This window comes from Danio aesculapii, chromosome 17 (assembly GCF_903798145.1).
Source record: "Danio aesculapii chromosome 17, fDanAes4.1, whole genome shotgun sequence".
NCBI classification, from domain to species: Eukaryota; Metazoa; Chordata; class Actinopteri; order Cypriniformes; family Danionidae; genus Danio; species Danio aesculapii.
The window spans coordinates 30,032,665-30,056,784 of NC_079451.1; the positions used below are offsets into that span (position 1 = coordinate 30,032,665).

General features: G+C 36.5%; 1 protein-coding gene across 7 annotated transcripts in view; it reads right to left on the reverse strand.

Moving 5' to 3' along the window:
* The window catches only part of birc6 (baculoviral IAP repeat containing 6), a 165,468-nt gene that overhangs the window by 133,900 nt on the left and 7,448 nt on the right, over positions 1-24,120 (reverse strand). For all 7 annotated transcript variants that reach the window (XM_056476525.1, XM_056476523.1, XM_056476521.1 and 4 more), the window contains exons 3-9: positions 11,012-11,149; positions 3,245-3,438; positions 1,751-1,862; positions 915-997; positions 521-743; positions 265-434; positions 116-174 (exon numbers count right to left, since the gene is read on the reverse strand). In XM_056476525.1, the coding sequence (XP_056332500.1) occupies positions 116-174; positions 265-434; positions 521-743; positions 915-997; positions 1,751-1,862; positions 3,245-3,438; positions 11,012-11,149 (979 nt within the window). The remainder of the gene's footprint in view (positions 1-115; positions 175-264; positions 435-520; positions 744-914; positions 998-1,750; positions 1,863-3,244; positions 3,439-11,011; positions 11,150-24,120) is intronic.

The following is a 24,120-nucleotide window of genomic DNA, read 5'->3' on the forward strand; positions in this document are numbered from 1 at the left end:
CACATACAGAAGGGGGGAGAGCTATTAGTAAGATGTTATAGGAGAACAAAAGACCAAGATATAGCAGCCAAATAATAAATAAACACCGTTAATAAATGAAAATAAATGTTTTTACCTGTAACTGACTCTGATCTGGAATGCTCTTCACTGTCTGAGTCCTCTATCTGGTCATCACTAGGTACAAAAACACAAAAAAAATTTTAAATCAAGACATCATTAGTCTTAAGATGACTAACTAAAATGATGTATATGTGGGATCAGAACCTGTCCCCCTCTAGTTTGGGTAAGTCAGAGCAGCATGTGGCCTCCTCTAGCCATGAGAGTGTGGGTCTGCGTGATTCGGTGCCTGTGAGATTTTGCTGTTCGCTCCCAGACAGGATCAATTGCCTAAGGATGGCTGGGTCATACGGGTTCACCTCAAACTTTAAATGCACCTGTAAACATAAAAAACACGTAAATGTACTGAAGAGATTTAGGTGTACAGTTTCTTTCTTACCCCATTTAAAGATAAACAAACCACCTTCATAAGCTTTGAAACATCCCAGATGCAAATCTTCCCCCTTTTGGTTGCTGTTGCAAGAAAATGAGGGCAGCTTCCAAACCCATAGCACACAATTTTATCCGAACCATCTGCACTGGGAAACTGGGCAGGGCTTGTGGCCAAGGTGACGGACAGTGGAACGTTTTGTGTATGCTCTCCTTTCACAAATGGACAGTTAGGCGAATGCCGCTCATGCTCAGACCTAAAGAAACATTTAAATATTAGTGGAATTCTTCATACCAATACAAGAGAGTTCCCTCAGCTTTAGGCATTTGTTAGGGTATGTTTATTTAAATCTTTTTATAGCACCATGATTTTTGCAGTGTCAGTGAGTTTGACATTGCAGGCTATGATTTAATGGGATGCTTCTCACCAGGGTTCATCTGTAGGTTCCCAGCACACCAAACACACACTGCAGGTGAAGCACATGGCCCGGTCATCACCTGTCGATGCGGGCTACAAGAAAAACAAAAGTCACTAGACAGCTAAAAAAGCACAGTTCCAAGTTATTATGTAGCCAACAAAACATTTCAGCAAACTACAACTACAAAGCCAGAAAAAGTCAAAGAATCACACACACTGGCTGTTTTTTGCCATTTTAGATCCTCATTTCCTGTTTTTACTTTTCAGGATGAGTCTTAAATGCAACTTTAATTCATAATTCATCACGTTTTTTCCATTTCTGCTTCACTTCTTAAACTAACAAAATGTCTTTTTGCCATGGCATCCCCCTTTCATCCACAACACAGAGGCACTGTTCTCTCCTCGTTCTGTTCAGTTGGCATGACAACAGGGAACATGGGTGAGAGAAGTAGTGTGGTATCCTTGGTTACCAGCACAGCGCAACCCTTCTTGGCATGCTTGGAGACTCAAAGACAGACAATACATCAGGTACCACAGCATCACAGGGAATTCCCAGAGATCATAGTAAATCCGAAAGCAAAACATTTTGAAAATGTCTATTGCACACATTAATCAACTTGATGATTCATGTCTGTGGTCTGAATGATTTGAAAAATTCTTTTACTATCATTCTTAACACAGTTGGCCTGATTTCACTTTCAAATGGGGATACAATCACGCTTTCAAATTCAGCCAGTGGCCATCATTTACACAGCAAAAAAGAAACCGAAAATGAAGCATAAAAGAAAAGCGGTCCTGAGAAGGTGAAATGAGAGAAGAATCATTGCCATAAGGGATGACACAAACCTGGTGATAAAATCCTGCCTGGGCCATGGGATCAGGCTGAGCCCACCTGTAGCCAGTGTGAGGCCAAGATGTGAATGTTTCTCTCCGGTTGGCTTCACTATACATCAAAGACCTGTAAATAAATCATACAGAAGTAAAAACCAGTACACATCTTCCAATTTAATATAAGTAAAACTTCCTGTAGAAAGGATGAAACATGCTTGCACACACTTAACACACCACAGTGAATACAGGGATTTACAGGAGGTTTGGTCTGGGTAGTTTATTCTTCTTCTTTTTTTTTTACTGAAACAAGCCACAAAACACATCCTACAAATCTCTTGTGAGAAAGTAAATCTGTATGAAAGTAAATCCATATGAAGGTGGGAATGATGATTTCTTCTTCTTCCTGTTTTATGGTGGTTGACAACAAACTTTTTGCAGTGCGTTACAGACACCTCTCGCTCTGGTCGGTGACATTGCAAACCAATTAGGCTAAAATGAGAAAATTGCTTGATGGAAAGATGACCGAGGTAGAAGTGTTATTTCTGAAGCAGGATTCCTTGTGACCATACCTCAAGAAGCACATGGTAAGATGCAATACTGTTAATTTACTGTATATATATATATATATATATATATATATATATATATATATATATATATATATGGATGGATGGATGGATGGATGGATGGATGGATGGATGGATGGATGGATGGATGGATGGATGGATGGATGGATGGATGGATGGATGGATGGATGGATGGATGGATGGATGGATGGATGGATGGATGGATGGATGGATGGATGGATGGATGGACAGTTTACTGTAGTAACAGTTAAAGTATACTATGGTAATTACTATTAGTTCATGATAGTTACTAATGATAGTACACTATGTAGTGTAATTCATTTATGAAGAGAGTTGTAAATATATATCCAATATAATGCTCATTCCTAAATATTTTCCTTTATTATAAATTACTATAGTATTTTAAATGTGTAACACCTGGTTTTATTGGATTTTTTGTTTTTGCTGTTATATACTATAATTTATTTCTGTTTAGTACAGCATATTATTTGCAGTAAATAATGGAACTGAACAATTCTGCCTCACATGTTTCATTGACAATTTTGATGATCACTAAGATATGATTGACTTGGATTTAAGTTGCTTCGATTTAAAAATGAAAATTGCAAAAATAGCTTAGATGTAGCCAAGTTACTTTTCCCAAGTAGCTTTTAGCTTAGCTTGCTACATTTCCAGAGGGTAGCTTTTAGTGTAGTTAAGCTACATTTTGAGTAGCTATTGGCTTAGCTCACTACATTTTTTTAAGTAGCTTGCCGCAACACTGGTACTTGTTTAAAGATGGGCCAAATTACATTTGTTTCTGGGGTTTGAAACAGCAATTGGAACATTTAAAAAAAGTTTGCTCTGTCTGATTAGGCAAACACCTTTGAACTACCATTGATCAGTTGTGATTGCATAAAGGTTAAATGTGACATGCAGTTACCTATCTACAGAGCGTCCGGGTCCAACACCCAGTTCTGGCCTGCCGCTTGGCAAGAGGTAGGAGAGTCTGTCCATGACTGAAGAAGCCACCGACAAGGCTGCCACATTCTGATTCAACTTTTTCAGCTCGTTCACGATGGCATTCGTTACCACCTTCAGCACGTGATGAGGGAGATGGAAGGTCACGGTCGCCCACTGGAAAGAGATCAAACATTTTAATGGTTGAAATATTCAAATGTGAAAAGTATGTAATACCTGCAAAAGCTTGGGCTAGATTCATACTGCAAGGTTTAGCGCTCAAATCAGAAATTTTATAGCTGTTCACATTTGTATTGAATGTGGTATTATATTATAATAAAATATATGGGTCACACTTTACAATAAGGTTTCATTAGTTAATGTATTTACTAATTTTGAACAATACTTGTACAGCATTTATTAATCATAGTTCAACATTTACTAATGCCTTATTAAAAATCCATATTCATGCTTGTTAACATTAGCTAATGCACCATGAGTTAACATGAACTAATAATGAATAACTGTAGTTTCATTAAGTAACATGAACAAATACTGTAAAAAATGCATTGTGCGTTATACAACCTAATACACCCGTAAACAAATACAACCTTATTGTAAAGTGTTTCCAATATATGATCAGATTTCCAGTGTGGTGTTCATGGTCCTAAACTAACCCATATGTGGACAAGAACAACTACGCACAGAACAAATTTGCCAGTTATGTACACAATGTGTTTACCCTATGAGCTGAATAAAGCACATGGTCAGATAATTTAATATTATTATTCCTGATAGTTTTGCAGACAACAATGGTGTATTTTATGATCTATAAATGGTAGTTTTGCTAGTACTAGTGTGCATGTCAATGCCTAAAAACTTAAGGGTGTTTTGCAATTAAAAATACTGATACATTGATCTATAACATGCGTGGTGCACATCTTTTATCTGGCTCAGATCAAGCCCTCACAGGAAAGCAGATTTGAATTTAGCAGCTGATCACTCAACGCTCTAAAAGACCCAATCACACCAGTGTGATCATTTGCTACAGAAAACAGCAAAGACAGGCCACACTGCATTCAAGTTTAAAGAGCAGCCACTGAGAAGAGAATGTTTGGAGTATATGCCAGGGCAAAATAATTGTATTTTTCAATGGAAAATTAAATAAAAGTCGCATGAATCCAGACACATCTGCTCACAGATTTAATACATAAGAAAGCGGAATAAATCAGAATTCAAGCAGTTTGTGAGGGCGAAGCAGTGGCACAGTAGGTATTTCTGTCACCTCACAGCAAGAAGATCGCTGGTTCGAGCCTTGGCTAGGTCAGTTGGCTTTTCTGTGTGGAGTTTGCATGTTCTCCCTGTGTTCCTCCAGGTGCTCCGTTTTCCCCCACAGTCCAAAGACATGTGGTACAGGTGAATTGGGTAGGCTAAATTGTCCATAGTGTATGTGTGTAAATGAGTGTGTACGGATGTTTCCCAGAGATGGGTTGCAGCTGGAAGGGCATCCGCTGCGTAAAACATATGTTGGATAAGTTGGCGGTTCATTCCGCTGTGGCGACCCCGGATTAATAAAGGGACTAAGGTGAAAAGAAAATGAATGAATGAATGAAGCAGTTTGTGCTGTTCACACAGTCATGACAAAAACAGATGAGTCACATATGGCCACCAAACCAGAATTTGGCCACATTTGGCTGCAGTGTGAACATACTCTCCTTCAATACATTTTTTCAAGCTCAACTGCCTAATTTCAGATCAAGGTATCCAAGTATTTTTCTAAATAAGTATTTTTCTGAACAAGTCTAAACAAGCTTGTTCACATCCATAGTGAGTTATTTGAACTTTTGCTCTTATTTTAACTTAAAAAATAAAACATCTGATGTTCAAACAAAACTTGAAACAACCTGATACCAAATCTGTACTAATTCTAAGAGCCAGGAAAGTTCCAGAACCCAGTGCAGCACTCTGATAGGGGTCAATGGAGAGCTGAGTGAGAAATCCATCACTGAAGCTGACCATCATTGTTACAGCAGTGCAAACTGGATGTAGGCCAAATTACGAGGGGAAAGGGTGTGTGGATGACAACACAAGGGAACACTGTGCTTCATTTTACCACATGGGGCTGATGCTGTGGTCCACTGCGAAAAACTGCATGAACAGGACTGCAGTAATATGCTGATGGCTTGGAGGACGCAAGGGAGAAACATGCCGTCATTAATAACTGCAGAGGCTCATAAAACAGCACTGATCTAGGATCGTTTCGGTCCCTAGATCTAAATGAATGACTTGTGTATAAACGGGGGAAACGTATCCCAGATCAGCATTCATGAGGGGTTCCTATAAACACACCATGCAAATAAAAGGGGCAGCAGACTGCCAGTGTGATAAGCAATGCACTTGTTTTCTCATTACAGAGATGTGATCAGCACATGCCATCCACACAAGAGTAAAGAAAGCTCTGCTCTTTGTACACGTGTTTGTATCTGATACAGAGACTGCAGTAATGAGAGCTCAAGATCAGCCCAAGATTACAGGACAGTGAATGTCAAAGAGAACGAGAGAAACAGAGAGCGAGAACTGGAAAAAAAAAAAAAAAAACAATAGAAAGGAGCAAAAAAAGAGGCAGAAATAACAAGAGAAAGAGATTAAGAAATAAAACGACAAATCAAAAGATTACATTTTTTCTAGATTTTATTTAACCTAATTCATTATATATTTTATTTATCATTTTATTTAATTATATAGAGTTGTCAGAATTATTAGCCCCTCTGAATTATTAGCCCCCCATTTCTTTTTTCCCCAATTTATGTTTATAAAGAGAAGATTTTCTCAACACATTTCAAAGCATAGTAGTTTTAATAACTCATTTCTAATAACTGATTTATTTTATCTTTGCCATGATGACAGTAAATAATACTTTACTAGATATTTTACAAGACACTTCTATACAGCTTAAAGTGACATTTAAAGGCTAAACTAGGTTAATTAGGTTATCTAGGCAGGTTAGAGTAATTAGGCAAGTTATTGTATAACAATGGTTTGTTCAGTAGACTACAGATAATATATAGCTTAAAGGGGCTAATAATTGACCTTAAAATGGTTTTTAAAAAAAATTTACAACTGCTTTTATTCTAGCTGATATTAAACAAAGACTTTTCCTTGTCCTTGCTCTGTTAAACATCATTTGGGAAATATAAAAAAATGTAAAAATGATAAAAAACTTATGTATTATAAAAATTAATTATAATTTTTTTTTAAATATTAAAAAAAACTTTGTGTGTAGATATAGATATAGATAGATAGATAGATAGATAGATAGATAGATAGATAGATAGATAGATAGATAGATAGATAGATAGATAGATAGATAGATAGATAGATAGATAGATAGATAGATAGATAGATAGATAGATAGATAGATAGATAGATAGATAGATAGATAGATAGATAGATAGATAGATAGATAGATAGATCAATAAATATATTTGTTTATTGTATTTTTTCTTGACATGCTTTTGTTTAGTGCTGTTAATGTGTAATATTGGTATTGCTTTTCACTGATACATTTAGAATTTATTTTTATGTCCTTGTACAAAATCTGTTCATTATATGTTATGTATATACTCTATAATAACAGATGTTAGTAAGGAGTTTATAACTGCAGATGCAAATGCTCTATTCTTGACTGATGTGCTTAATTATTGTATTTTCATACTTTGTTAATTATTATTTTTTCCATTACTTTTTTAAATTAAGTATTGCATCATTTACAAACCAATTTGCAATTTCAGAGAAGTTGCTGGTTTTGACCATTTGATAGATCCTTTAATTGTCATTTATTTGGTATTAATAAAGCATAAATAGTCCTTACTAAATGCATTTTGGTGTCATGACAGAATGAATGTATTAGAAAACATGCAATTCACTATTTGCGAATGCTTAATAGATGATCCATAGCATGTAATTATAGTGTTCCCAAACAATTTAGTATTTTTTAAATTTTTAAACAATTTAACAATCATTTGTATGTAACTTATGACATTATTTTACAATATTTGCAATGTCTTAATTTGTAATAAATAAAGATTTTACTCATCGTTTTAAAATGCATGACTACATTATTCCTATTAAATTATTATTCTTTTTATAATGAAACAAAACTATTATGACACTCATACTACAAGACAGGAAATCAGCAATCAGCTTTAAAAAAATATCTACAGCATATTGTCTCTCTTCACAAACAAATTCCCACCAAAATCCATGCGTCATCTCTTTGCATCCTTACAGTAGCAGTCAGCAGCACAGTACGTATAAAGACTGAAGGAGTATTAATATGCCTTCAGCTCTGGCAGACTTGAGCAGCACAGGTGCATTAGAGGGAGTCTTTGATCATCCTCCTGTTACTGCAGGGCTACTGATACACCAGTGAGCTCTGCGGCAGCGCTGTGTGTGTGTCTGTGTGAGTCTGCACAGATCAGCCACTTGAAGGATCAGCCTCATCAATAATCTATATGCTGTAAAGCTACATGACTCAACTATTCTTGCTTGTTAACAAAAAAACAAACAGTCAGACTGCATTACATCAGCAAACATGTCACCGCATGAACACACACACACTGTGCTGGAAAGCTTTTAATCGGATTTTATGGGGTCCTCGAATTCAAGAAGGAAGAAGTAACCGCACAAAGGTCTGCAGTCCTGAAACATGAAGCCAAATCCCAGCACTGCATAATAATGAATGGATGGGCAATACTACAATGTGTGTGCGTGGGTGTGTGTGAGGGGACACAACAAAATAAAGATGCCCCCACAGTCATAGGAATACAGTTCATTTTGACCTTGTGGGGACATTTTATTTGGTCCTCATAAGGAAAATTGCTCATAAATCACACAAGAAGAAGCATTTTTATAATGAAACAATTTAAAATGCACATTGTTTTCTGTAAGGGATGGAATTTTGAGGTAGGGGGATAGAAAATACAGCTTGTAGAGTATGAAAATCATTAAGTCTATGGGAAGTCCCTATAAAGATAGTTGTACAAATGTGAGACAGAGAGAAAGAGAGAGAGTTGGAGAGGAGAGAAACATTTTTTATAGACTATTTCAATGTGTCATGTCATTGGCCCATGACCATTTGTTACAGTTATGAAATAGTTTGATAACAAGCAGGGAGAGGCAATTCAATCATAACGCATCATTAAAATCATAATATTATTTATTAATATGTGGCTCGTTTTGGATTCTCCGAGGCTATAGAAATTGGATGGTTCCTGTGCCATGGTGCCCCCAGGGGCAGTACTCTGTCTACTTTTACTTAGCTTTTATATGCTGCCTCTTGTACAAATCCTACAAAAAATATGGTATTCAGATCTATATTAGTACCACTCCTAATCTATCTGCTTCAATACTGACACTTAATGCCTGCTTGGTGGAAATTAAAGCCTGGCAACAAAAAAATGATCTCAAATTAAATGGCTCCAAAGCTGAGATTTGATTGATTGGCACTCCCTCTACTGTTAATAGGTGTAGTAATTTTACGTTAACAGTTGATGGGTCTCTATTGGCCTATTTTCACTGAGTGGTACAGTACGGTACGGGTCGGTATGGGTCACCTTTATCAGGCTTGTTTCCACTGCCATAAGGGTTTCCACATACCAATCTCGCTCGAAGAAATGTCAAAGTAAAGCTGTACAGGTCGTTCACATATCATATGAGAAGCACTTCTCACAACAGATGCTTTTTACACATAAATACTTGTGAATAAATGTTCATTACTAACCTTTCCATGAACATGATTTGATTATAGCTGCAGATCAATGATAGTGCAAAATAGCCTACTGTAATGTCAGCAATTATATAAAATAAATAAATAAATGCAACATATATTAATAAATACAGACCCTTACAGTCTCCGATATGTTAACAATTACAGAAATACTACACACAGCATACATTTAGTCTTTATTTGGGTTCAAAAAACAACAAGCAACATTGAAAAAGTCATTTGCTTTGTTTTTTTCCATCTAACACTCGCATTTGTCAGTTTCTGAAAGGATCGGATGTCAGAAACACTTCAATAAATCACACGCATGTTATTATCATAAGCTCGAAAAGTTTGTTATTTCAAACATCGAAAGCGAGACCGCAGGTGGCCTTGTAAACAACTACGGGGCACAGGGTTCTTTTTCATGGCTGTTCATCGAGACGACGACAAGGTTTGTCTAAGCTCGGAACAACCATGGCTTGTTATTATATGTACATATTAATACGGTGTATTGTCTCAGCTGTGTATTTAAAAATGGTGCTTCCTTTGTTTTCATTCTGCTGGCTTGTGCACGAGCTAGTGATGCATCTCTGTGAACCAAAAGCGTTCAGTTGCACGTCTTGCTCCACTTTTTGGTACCCTTTTGTTGTGCTAGGTACCCTTTCGAAAGAGTAGGCAGAAAGTGGTATAGTATGGTTCACTTTTTGGCACCTTTTGGCCGTAAAAGCATACCAAACCGTACCGTACCATTCAGAGGAAATGAGCCACCTTCTACGGGAATATTATCACCTTCTACACAGGTGCGTTATCTTGGCGTAATTTTTTAATGCTCAACTTAGTTTAAAACCCCATTTTAAACACTTAACAAGAACTGCTTTTTTCCCCTATGGAACATTCACGGCCTTTCTGTCCATCCCTTTATCCAGTCTTATTTGGATTTCTGTAATTCTCTATTTGGGGGATTGCCAGCCAATTCTCTTAGGACATTTTCAAAATTCAGCTGCATATGTGTTGACTCATACGTCGTCTCGTTCTCGCATTACCCCTGTACTTCAACAGCTACACTGGCTAACCGTTAAGTCACGCATTAATTTCAAAGCCTTGATTTTAACAAAGCGGTTCGTGGTTCTGCTCCCGATTATATTTGTGATTTGGTGTCTGTATCTTCTTCTTCTCGATGTTTACACTCTGCTTCGGGTATTATTGTGTTTCAGCCTCGTTGCTAACTCAGCACTATAGGAGGTAGGGCATTCTCCTACCACACACCCAAATTACGGAATGCTCTATACCAACAAACATCAATTTACTTAAACTCACCCTTTTAGTATTGCTTTTAATCTATGAGGTTTTGTCATTTATAATTATCTGTGTTTTGGTATTTTATGTTTCTCTATTGTGGTTTTAATCTTTCCGTAAACACTTTCTGTAAGAGTCTGAGAAAATTTTATTATAAATAAAATGTATTATTATTAATTAAAAATGTAAAACAGGAAATAACCAACGTTTTCGTTTACATCCCTCAAAATGGTCTATATGTAAGCCCATTTCAGCTTAAAAAGAAAACCGGTATTTGTAAAGTGAAGTTACAAATAGTAACCCAAATGTAATGTGAGAATTCAGTTCATGTTGTGACAGTCAATCAACCAGAAAACAAAATAATAAATAAGTTCAAAAATGTGAAACATTTTATTTGTGACATACTTTCAGTTTTAATTTGACTAAATTCAATTGCAAACTGTAACCATAAAGAGGCAAATGCGAAGATCATAAAAACATAATTATGTAAAGCAAAAAAAACAGCACAATTTTGACTTAAAACAGTAAAAAACGGTGAGTGTTCAACCTTTAGTAAGCTAGGCTGATTATTCATTAGGCTATTTATATTTCCTACACTTTGTACTTCTCGTACAACTCTGCAATTCCAAAAAGCTTTTAATGATAAGAAGACTTGAGATGACTCATCCTTCTTCCTATTGGACTCACCTTTGCCACTTTGTGATTGGCTGCTGTTTCATGTGAGGTATTCTCCAGGCCTTCTTTGAGCTGGGTGAGAAACAAATCATAACCCTCCGTGTTGGAAACATCCACCTTCTCCATGCATGCATACAGCATCTGCTGGGCCTACCGGGAAATAAAGAGGAACATTTTATTTCATGGTTACCACCTATTCAATCTTACACACAATATAGATGCGCAAGCCATTCATCGAAACACAAAGCAGAGAACTCAAAGGAACAGTGTTGAACATCACACTCAATGCAAATGCACCACATCATTTATGCATTTCCTCAAATGGATATTAGAATATATCGTGGATATCAGATCTCAAAAGACCAGTAGCATAGTAGGCATGGGCCGGTATAAGAGTCTGACAGTATGGTAACCTTGGATAAAAATATCACAGTATAATGATACTGTGGTTACTGCTCTAAAATATGTTCTTTTTAAATGTCTGGGTAAAAAACACCAACTTTTTTTCCCCTTTAAACCCAGTATATTTTAGTTTAAGAAACATTTTGGAACAGTGAACATGTCAGACTACATAATTAAAATAACTTGTTGACTTCTGATGTCTTCATTAGTTTCGATAACTAAGATTTCCCGAAACACCAAAATGTATTTTTTGAGATGTTGACAGACATCAAACTTTGCTGAAAACACTATTATGACGCGTATATTTCACTAAAAAATGAAAATTGGTTGTTTTTGCGTAGTTTCATTCTTCCGGTTTAAAAAGAAATTTTGAAGATACGTCATGGCGATGAGATCATTGTGTAAATTCCAGTGTGGAGATTAGCTGTCTGTACCAGCCAGTACAAAGTGACGTCGTTGAGTTTTCAGCACATCGGTTCATTAATTTATGAGAAAGACTTGGTTCGAACCAATCAGCGCGCTCTATTGTGAACGAGATGCAGCTTCATGATATAGCTTCGGACACTCCTTTTACCTGTTGCAGTGCCAACCGTAATTCAAACAAGTAGAAGAAGAATTGTTCGGAGACATGGGTCAGTGTTGTGTTTACAAATGTGCCGCATGTTTATTAGAAAAAATTTTTTACCCAAGAGCTTTTCAAATCTGCAAATGGTGAAATCCGGATTTGCCTCTTGTCTTCTTTTTTTTAAAAAAAAGACACGGTTCCAGTTGGTGTTGATTGTCCTTTCTCTACGGATTTGGTAAGTGTGTGATCAATGTTCTTTGTTTACGTTTATTCAGATGGCAAAGTTAGTTAGTATCATCAGCAGTACTCTTTCAGTTTTTAAAGACATAGCTTAGTTAAAATGATTTAGTTCCTATGTTTACAGTAATATCACTACAACATTATAGAATGAAAATCCTCAACGCCCACACAGCTCTCAGATCCGCTGTAAACGCTTCTCTCCGAATCACTGTCTATCTCAGACGCAGGTCTGTGTTTGTGTTGCTGCTGTAGTGCACATAATGAAACTCCCTTTTTCATGCAAACCCTTCCCTCTTTTTTTTTTTTCTTTTCAAACTAGAGGTGTAAAAACATCTTTGGATATCTTTCTAGTCTTTGAATATAAAAGTAAGCCACTGAAGTATTCAGATCTACAGCATGCTTTTATGTTGGTGTATACTGGAAGGGGTTTGTTTTTCACATGTTTGCTGAATCATGGTCTGACCAATAGCTTTTGATGTGAAAATTTTCTGTTGGAGATACTGTTGTCCTAAAAAACTAAATGAAAGAGTAAAAAAACATGTTAAAAAAACATATATATTGTAGGAACAGTATAACAGAAAGTTTTAGCGATTTTAAAATCTTGACATTCCCAAACCATAGTAAACCTAGATGTGATGATGATGATGATGATGTCTGTCTACTACAGCAAACACTATTGTCCATAATACATAGCCATGTAATGAACTTTACATTAATAAAATAATGGGAGAATGTTGTCATTTCAATACACTTAAGCCTGATTTATACTCTTGCGTCAAGTGTTTGCAGTACCCCACGGTGAACACCTTGCATCTAGCCCACACTCTTGTGATTTATACTTCTGCCTTCTGTCTATGTTGCTCTCACAACAACACTTCTGAAAATATTAGTCAATGGGTTTTCTATGTTCCACTGTGTCAAGTATCTTTGCCAGTGTTTTAGGCTTTCATCTGAAATGGGTGCAATGCTACTGTAGAACCATTTAAAACATACACTCATTCAAGGAAGAAATAGGTGGGAAATAACAAACGCTCATCAAACTTTAATAAAAGTAAACAATAAAAGTGACTGGGTTTTCTCCGCTCCTATGTCTCTCAGTCCCGCCCACAGTTGCCAACACTACCAAGCCAACCAATCACAGATTGTGCACTATGTCGGCATCGTGTGAATTTACATTACAGTACATGTGAAATTACAGTACTTCCTGTGTTGTCATTCCCCTAGCTTGTTGCATGCGCAAGTGAAGATTCTCTGTAAACTAATATCGGTAAGAAGCAAATCTAGCTCCATGTTTTGGCATTGTACTGTTTAACTTTTCCGCGAGAGTCATGTGACAATTCAATTCAATTCAGCTTTATTTCTATAGCTCTTTTACAATGTAGATTGACACAATCTAGTGAAATAGAGAATATAGTGAATTGAAACAGTAGCAGTTCAATTTTCAGAGTGAAAATTGACTAGAACCAGTCAGCTTACCAATTTGTATGGAATGTACACAGTATTAACAGTAGACTAATTTCCTCAGACAAATGATTAAAGAAATCCAGATACAGATACTCTCAAGGTTGATTTATACTTCTGCATCAAGTACACGCATATGCGTATGCTCTGGCGCAGCCTTTGCACGGTCACATAGTCCTCGTTGGGGCTGACACCGACGCTGACCTCTCAAAAAAAATGTAACTACATGTCACAACAACGCGTAGCACAAGCTCTGATTGGTCGGCTTGGTAGCTGAGACCAGTGTGAGTGGGACCGAGAGCCGTGTAAACCTGATGGAGCAAATGTTTACAAGTGATGAGTCCCATGAAGTAGCTCTAGATAGAAACTGTTGTTTTGTGTTTACAGTATGATTAAAGTTGTCTCGTGTCCGCCGGTTTCCACCACAAAATGAGGGAGCTACTTGTAGCATTTAGAAAAAAACAAAACACCCGTGAATAAACTTGACACAGAGGAACATAAAAACCTACTGCCAGCTGGCGTTTCGGAAGTGTTATTGCAGAGCAACACAAACAGCACGTAGAAGTATAAATGCATGACTATGGTCAAGGCAGGCACTGGGTCATCCCGATCACTCGAAACAGATGTATTAATCAGCCTTCAGTGACTATAATTTGTGTGCTGCAACTACTCCGTAAAATTGTGTGCTCTGCATTTTATTGTCTCGTTATAATGTTTCACATACAGTTTTTTTTGTTTTGTTACATAAATATTAACTCTATTGGTTCTGTCCTCTAAAACGAACACAGTGTCTAATGGGGCCCCTTGGAAAAATGAATTGCCCACCACTGGTGTAGGTAGTCTTCTGTGTTGGTTTGAATGCATTTTACCTTTGGGCATGAAAGCAATGCAATAATGTGTTTTCGACTACCTCTGGAAGTGGTAGAAAGGGGACAAAACGTTTCAGACCCCATAGACTGCTTAGCTGGACCAGCCTCAAATGATTAGTCAAAGCTTTTTTTTTTCCCTGTCAAGTCAGGTCACAACATTTTAACGTCAGTTACAAAAAGGCTGAGTCCTCTAATTTGAATCTGAAAAGCAAGACTAATTATTCATTATCTACTAGCTTGTTAAGACATGTTGGATATGTTTTAGCATCTAGCCAAACACTTATGATCAAGCTGACAAAACGATAACTTAATTTCATGCATATTCCTAATACCACAGAAAAAATTCTTCCAATTCATACTGATTTTAATGTCACTTTAGGTGTAATGAACACAGGGTCAACACTACTGTAAACCTGAGCAAATCATAATGACCGTAATTGATGCTTTACTCCACTAGGGAGTTCAATTCACTGGGGATCATTGTCACAATTGTGAAAGGCACTTAATATGGTGTCTATTTTTGTACTGAGAGCTCACATAAATGCCTAATCTTACGCACCATCTCTGAATAAAAAAAGAAAATCAGCAGGAGGCACATTTAAAAAAAAATCTTTTGGTTCCACCTAAAGATTTTTTTTAGACTATTTATGTGCCAAACTCATACTAAAAGAGTGAAATACTGCCCTCGAGCTTAAAATGACCAGATAAAAATGGACTCATTTACCAATCTCCGTCTCATCGATTTTACAATATTGAATCAGTAAATAAAATGATTATGATGATCAATATTATGTCATTTAAAACGTTTATTATATGGCTCTTAAAAATACTTGATTCTGAAAGGTCAATTACGGCATTCCAAGGTATGTAATTCCCAGATAACAACTGTTAAAACTATTAACACAGGCTCATTCAAGTACTATGAATCAGTTTAACCTTTAAAGAGTATTTTCACATACATATATATGCGTATCTGTCACAATGCTTTTCTTGACTGTTGAATAAGTCACAAGTGCGAAACAGCCATTTTTCTTTAATTAAAAAAATTGTCATTTTTATTTGTACAGAATTAGAATTAGTGTTTTGTCTAATCATTTACTTTTGTGTAGTATCCATGTAACAAGCAGGATAATGCACATTTAGACCAGGGATGTTCAAACTCGGTCCTAGAGGGCCGGTGTACTGCAGAATTTTTGTCCAACTTGCCTTAACCCACCTGCAAGGATGTTTCTAGAAGCTTAGTAAGAGCTAGGGTTGTCGCGATACCATTAATTAACCTTACAATACTATACCAGCTGAAGTATCTTGATACTAAGTAGTATTGCGATACTGTAACTCATAACTCAAATTATAAAGAAAATTGCCGGAAATACTATATTTTATGTTATACCAGGCCTACTTGAATGTAAATCATAAAGTAGGCCAAAAAGTATTATTTGCATTTCACATTACCTAAAATGTATTCTTTTTATTTTATTTTGTAGATAACTGACCAACAAAAATACATTAAAAATAAGGTACAAATTATACCGAATGAAATTTGTTACAAAAGAGCATTTTTCCAACGAAATTAGGCTATATGAAGTGGACAAAAATTGTTTCAACATTTCCTGTTGCGATTTTGGATTTTTCATCTTTTATTTTCAGGTTTATCAAGTAACAATCCAAAGTAGTTCAAAATTTCACTTTGTGAGTCGTGGGTGATGTGGTGGCGCAGTGGGTAGCACTGTCGCCTCTGCAAGAAGGACGCTGGTTCGAGCCTTGGCTGTGTCAGTTGGCATTTCTGTTTGGAGTTTGCATGTTCTCCCTGTGTTCGCGTGGGTTTCCTCCCGGTGCTCCGGTTTCCCCCACAAGTCCAAAGACATGTGGTACAGGTGAATTGGATAGGCTAAAATTGTCCGTAGTGTATATGTGTGAATGAGTGTGTATGGATGTTTCCCAGTGATGGGTTGCAGCTGGAAGGGCATCCGCTGTGTAAAACATGCTGGATAGGTTGGCGGTTCATTCCGCTGTGGCGACCCCTGATTAATAAAAGAACTAAGCTGAAAAGAAAATGAATGACTTTATGAGTCGCTCTTTTAAAGAGATTGTCGTGGTTGTTGTAGCTACTAAATCATATTAACAGGAACAGAAATGAACTGCTTCAGATGTGCATTCAAATTGAACTGTTAGAAAATGTGCAATACGATACCACAAATTCTACACCGTTTTGAGACCTTAAAGGGCTCAAGAGGCTATTAAAATAAAATGGTCTATTGTTGCACGAACGTGTGAGCATTTTAGTGACTTTTCCCACATGCAGCATTATCTATTGTAGATAAACCATTAGTGTCGATACTACGTTTACAAACTACAGTGGCACCGGCAGTATTTTGGAGCCATAGTACCGGTACACCGTGCAACTAGGGCTGGGCAATTAATAGAAAAATTAAAATCGACATTAAGAGCCTATAAACAATTTTTCCAGGTCAATTATTTTAACTACTTTCTCTACTTGCGTGGTGGTGTCACGTGACCTCGCTCTGTTTATATTTCTGCGTCAAGCATAAGGTCCAGCGCAGCCAATATGCGGTCTATAACGCCTTACCATGGCTGACGCCGACATTTACAAAGCTCACAACAAAAGTATGCAATTAAGGTTGATTTATACTTCTGCATCCACTTTGAAGCAACATTTAATCTCTAGTCAAGCCTTACTTTGCACTACACTGACGATGATTGGAAGCTGCGCCAGAGATGCTTTGAGACGGCATATTTTTCATTACATTAAAATTCTTATTTACATTAAAATATTTGTTTACTGAAGATGCAAGAAATGCACTGTTAAATTATAATCTTATAAAATAAAATATTATTTACAGGATATACAAGAGTTACTTAAAAGATACAGCTTATTTTCTACTTTAATATGAAAAACATAACAAATATTTTACTTTGTTTCCAATAGCACAAGTTATTTATTTTCACTATTTTATAAGAAAAAAGTGAAATAGCTGGTTTTTATGCAATTTATGTTTTAATTTCAGTTGTTCAATGTTGATGTTCAATAAATAATAGATATTGTATGTTTCCTTCAATTATTTTAAAATCAAGTAATACACTGTTCATTTAAAGTGAGAATTTTTACTGTACAAAAACTTGTTCATTAACTATAAGGGAAAAAAAATAAAATCAAAATGTTCAATTAATCGAGATTTGATTTTAGGCCAAATTGCCGCTTCCTATGTGCAACCCTAGTCTGGACATCCCTGATGTTTTTCGCACAACAAAGCCATTTAGTGTTGTACAACTGATATGTCAGGCTTTATTCTCCAAGAAGAACTGCTTAAACATACATTATGCCTTACCTATGAACATATCTGCTTCCAACAATGTGATGACTCATGTTTACTCTTCAGTTCTCACATTTCATAGTACACTTTATGAATGGCCCTTCTGGACAACAATAAGTTGAGTAACATGACTCAGGCACTCACTCTAAGACTAGGGAACTCCTAAGTTAACTCATGTGACCCTAGCTGAACAGATTTTCTCCCATAAGGACGAGCTCATGGCCTGAAGAAGTCTGTTTTGATATCAATGGCTTCTATTGTGTTTAAGGAAATAAAATCTCAGAGAGACGCACATGTGGATCAAAACTGGATTCCCAGCATTGGAAGAATGCTACTTGTGTCACTGTTTGATGTTTATTTCTGGTCTCCATAAAAAGTGGCTACTCAAAGAAACACAGAAAACAGATCAATTAAAATTATCATTTGGCCACTGTGGGTTTTCAAATGCTGATCTAAAAAGCGCATTCAGATGTCTATCAGATTGCTTTTTCTATGCTCACCAAGATTTTATTAATTTAGTCATAGAAAAAGTTGAATAATGTATTTTTTATCCATCATGTACAGTTTATAGGGGTGTAACAGATCACGATTGATCCGTGATTCATACGGATCACAACCCACAGTTCAGAACACACGTAATCCGCAGATTAATACTTTTTTTTTACTGCTAGATTAATCCTAAAATCGTAACAATCACAGAGAGATCGCCTCTCGCGTCATTCAAATCACATGTATGAAAGCATTTAGGCTTTCCTGTAAAATATAATGATGACGGTGGAAGTTGTGGTGGGTTTTTCGGGATGTGGTGGCTTTCATTAAAAGGTGTTTTCTGTCACTACTTGTTTCGCCTGCATTATTGGATTCAGTGTAAGCTGCACGATTATCATTAAAGATCAGGATCAACACCCACGCAACAAACTATTTTAATTTGGATGGTGATTTGCATACATTTATTAATCCTTTGAATCGCTACATTCAAATCTAAAAACGCAAAAATCAAGTAAGAGATTCAGTCTTTAGTCTTTTGAGTTAGTTATGAAGTTACAAACAGTCAAATAACACAGAAGTACTGGGATAACAGTTTATCGTTCAGATAAAACCACTGATGCTTATGGTAAAGATTAAAATTACTATCATAACGCTTTTAAACGACACTCAAAAAATTAAAGTTGTAAGCAACAATTACATTAAACCAATAACCAGCCATCGAAAATATGCCACTGAATAATTCTTCAAAATGACACATCTAGCAATGAAACATGAAGTTTGAGTGAATCATTTAATTGAACTGAAACTGAATCATTTATTGAAAATTAGACTAAAAACAAATATGGGTTGTACAAATTATAATGTTTAGATTTCTACATTTAGTGTCGTCAGCAACAGTAGTAGTACCAGTGAATTTTTCACAGTAATGAATATTTTACTATTTATTTTTATTCAGCTGATTTTTTTTCTTCATTTTATTTTTAATAAAATTACAGGTTGTAAGTTCTGTTTGTTAAAACAAAAAGTTTCTTACAGTACTGTTTTTTTTGTCATAAATGGAAAGCAAATGACATGTGTCTCCTGCGGTCTGCCCCTTTTGGCTGATCCGAAAAATGGTCCAATCCGTGACAAAAAAAAAAAATCAGAATGTGATCCAAACCATCTGTTACACCTCTAACAGTTTTTAATGTCAAACTCATTCTAATTTGCTGATTTGGTCAAAATAGTTTACCAAAATTATATATGTTTTTATATACAGTCTTATAGTTTTATTTATATATAGGCCTATAGTTAATATAATTATTTATTAATCACCAGATAATTTATCAATCATTTTTGCATATTTTTTTATTTTACTAGACAGTAGTGTACATATAATTTTTAAAACAAATCGAAATATATAATTAAATTTAATTTACAAAAACATTAAACAATTCTAGAGGTCTGTTACTAATCAAATTCTACAGAACTAAGAGTGGACAAGATATAACCTAGCATAAGGCTGACAAACACATTGACTCAATTGGTAGATACTCATGAGCCTGTAAATGAATGCTCAAGTATTCCATAGAGATTGAATTATTAGCAGTCGGATAAATGAGTCTTGTTTATGCACAGCACAAAATCGGACATCAAAATGCATGAAAAATCAGCCATTAAGCATAATCAACAATCCATAACTGTATCCAACTTTACAAACACAAAGGACAAATCAAACATGGCATATTCATCACCATGTCATATGTCAAACACTGAAAAAAACAGCACAGAATTAACATTTTAAGCAAATAATTTTATTTCAGCATCAAATACGGACTATTTGAGTCTCAACCCATCTTGGGTTAGTGTGTCCATCAGTATTAGTGTGCCTATGTGATTCATTGGTTCTTACACATCAGCGTATGTGGACAGGGAGTGGTGAGAGCCGGGAGTTTTGTTTTCAGAGTGTCCTAAGACACAAAGAACTAGTCTGTCTGCATAGCACTCTTTGTCAGACTGGTTATGCGATCACTATATCTACAGGCGCGCTCAAACAACTAGTATTTTGCGGCATTGTAATGTACACCTCCTACTAAGGGAGTTCATAACATTAATTCATGCCGTTAGTAATGGATGAGCCAATGTGATGCGTGTTTATACCATCATACTACACCAGACTGACGACAGACAAGTCTGATGTGTGACCTGTGCTTACACATGCACTAACACTGACAGTCATGAGGGAGTATGTTAAAGGACCTGTGAAATTAAAAAAAGATTTTTAGGTTTTAGTAGCAGTATGTTAGTTTAAAGGGGACCTATGGGCTTGGGCGGCATCCAAATTTTGATACCGTCAACCTCCTCCCTATTTAAAAAAACAATTATGATGTAAGGCTCAGATAGCGTCACCAAACTGTTGGCTTGTGCCTAAACCATTCAGAAACTTAATACCGTATATGCAACCTCAGGTTCGCGGTCACCTGTTTGTCTTGTTTATATTAGAGATCTGCGCGGGACTAAATTTGCCAATAACAAGCCTATAACAAGCTGTCTGTATAAACACACACACACACACACACACACACACACACACACACAGCACCACGCTTTCTTTCATTCACACACACATAGACAGCACCAAGCCAGCGACGCACAGCATCACGCTCTCTCACTCATTCACACACGCACGCACGCACACACAGAGACAGCACCAAACAGCATCACACTCTCTCTCTTATTCATTCTCACACACACACACACGCACGCACGCACGCACACACACACTCCATACGGATGCGCACGTGCTCACTCGGGAACGATATTGTTAGACTGCCCGCTCCCGTTCAAATGACTCCAGAGTTACCGACCGCTCCCGCGCTTTATTCTGAAATTTATTCCTGCACCGTAAGAAATCCGGTACCACGTCTCCCTTCTCGTTCGGTCGAAACCGCAAATACTGCCAAACTGCAGAGACTGTGTTCTTTTTCGAAACCAGGTCACTTGGTGCATGACTCGCCATTTTACCTCACCTTTCTCTCACTCCTCCACACTGTCCCGTGATGACAATCATGCATGCGTATTTTTGGGCATTACATAAATAATATTTAATATTTAATACTTGTCTCCTGTATAAGTGCATTGTTTTTTATGACGGTATAATGGTATTAAAACGGACAACCGTTGCTATTTTATATCCCACGGTATCCATAGTACCACCCAAGCCTAGTACCTATTATGCTCATTTTACAAGATGTGAAATACATCTTGATGTTTCAGGTTCAGTTCTGATTCCACTTTGTTTCAGCTCAAAATACCCCACAAATATTTTTTTATGAGTTGATTGAAACTGCGCCTTTAAAACTTTGATTGCGCCACTTTAATGACTGTCACTTTAAACTCAAATGACATTGTGCTCCCAGCTCTCCTTTCAAAAGAGGGCGGAGCTGCAAATGCTTTTGTGTCAGCATAGTGGCAGATTCAAAAACAAGACTAACGTCCTATGCTAATGAGAGAGAGAGATCATCACTAATGGCCAGGACTTTCCCTCTCTGATGACATTTACAAAGGGAGAATATCAGAGTGTTGCTGCAGACTGTTTTTATGAAGTGCGATTATAAAAATGTAATAAATAAATGCTTACCATTAGAAGCTGGTTATATTCACAGACTGTTGCTACACAACCGTATTTAAAAGCCTAATAAATGTGCTTAGTGAACAACAGGTCTCTTTAAGCATTTCTATGAGCTTGTGTGCTCCAAAACAAAATTCACTTTTAGAGAAGATATAACAATGCAAAGCTTGACACAGTTTGTCACTTCCACCTAAATGGATCAACAATTTTTTTGACCTCACCTCATAGTTTCGCATCAAAGGTTTCCTCATAGTTTCTCATTAAATTGTGACAAATGAAATGCTCAAGACGCTTCTCATTTGCTTTTGTTTTGATGCACCTGAACTTAACCACAAAAAAAGGGGAGTCACTGCTCTATCCACTTGTTAAGTGTGACGCCACGTGAAACAGCTTCCGGGTCCAAGCGCTACATCAAACCGTATGGGGGAGACTCATCAAATGGTAATAATAAACATTTACAAAGCGATGTAATACTTTCAAAAATCACAATATTTAACCATGTCTAATATCCGATGGCCAGAAAGGGTTTCATTTTATTAGAAATTGTTACAATTTTGGGTTTTTGTGATGCAGCAAGCCCAGAGACTGTTGTGTACACCATTATTTTATATAAATTTCACTTTAATGTGTGATATGACGAAAAAGTGGCCATAAACTAATATTTTCTCTATTCAAATGAGTAGCGGCTTGAACAGTATTCTATACGTCACCAATATGTTACGACATAACAAGAGGATGTCTCGCCCTGTTTCAGGTTACTTAAAATATCGAATTAAAAAAAACGCACATTTCAAAGCACTTCATGAGACCTTTAAGATATCATGACTGAAATAAATTAGATTTTTTTATATCAGAACATTTTTCTATAAATACATCTATATACATTCCCTTTAACCAGTTTAATGATCACTGACTGCAATAACTACTAACCATTCTTAAAGATTCTCCCCCAAAAAACTGTAAACACAGTGCCTGCAAGTCACAATCCAAAGGACGACCCATTTAAATCAGTCCAACACTTCCCAAGTGAACCAATAGTGAGACTATGTGGGTGTAGCTATTGCAGCAGGCAGGTGGAGCCAGATGGCTTTCAGCCACCAATAGACCATGATGGAAACTCATCTTCACTTACAGCAGTCAGAGCCAATATTGGAAGCTTTTTGCAAGATATGCAAAAGCAGTATATGGTGTAATAGATAAACTTTAGAGGAGATTGTGCAACAGGAATTTAATTACATTTTTAAGAAAGAGCTAATTTGTCCCATCATACTCACAACAAGTAGTGCTTTTATCAGCTATAAATCAGCTCTCAACAATGTTCATCATTTCTACATCTGTACACAAAAGAGAAGAAATTAATCAGAGATAATTTCCAAGTCAAAGGCGGCAGAGCCTCAGAGCACACAGACCATAGGCCAATGTCAAAACCCATTTCCCAAACAAAGCTAATTTTTCTGCCAAGTTCTCTTGCCAAACTCCTTTTGGATATTTTTTTAGCCTAACATTGTCTGAAACGGCATCACAGCCATTTCTTGTTATGTTCTGCTTGAAATGTATGGTGTGCTTTTATCAAGCTCTCAACAAATTAAAGCATCAGAAGGAAAAGGTTATCTTAAGAACATGCATCTTAATGAAAAAGAAGCTTTGTTTGTATGTTTATGGAAAAGGGCAATTCCTTCTCTAATGATTCTGAATCAATTCTCAAAAGTTCAGAATAAATTTTGTATTTAAATTAGATTGCAACAGTCGAACTAGAAACTGAAAAATAATGGCCGTTGACAAGTGTGTGTACATACCGAGCGGCAACCTCCCGCTCTCCCTTGGGAAGCCAATACGGAATTAACTGAAACTGTAATTCATCAAAATTCCGCTAGTCCTGGCTCCATAATAGAGCAAATTGCAATTGAGCCCACTGTTAGAATGGCCAACTTTACAACAGAAATAAAGGTGTTTACAGCCTGGTACAAAGAACGATTTTGGTTCATATAGCTATTATTACCCTCCATGACAACAGTGAGGGGGTGAATTTTTTTTTTATAACTCATCCATTTCCTTTATATTAGGTTATATTAAGTTTGCATAATTAAGGGCGTGGCCACTTGAGTGACAGCTAGGTCTCACTGGTAGCCGTCACTTCACCTCAGCTGAATCCG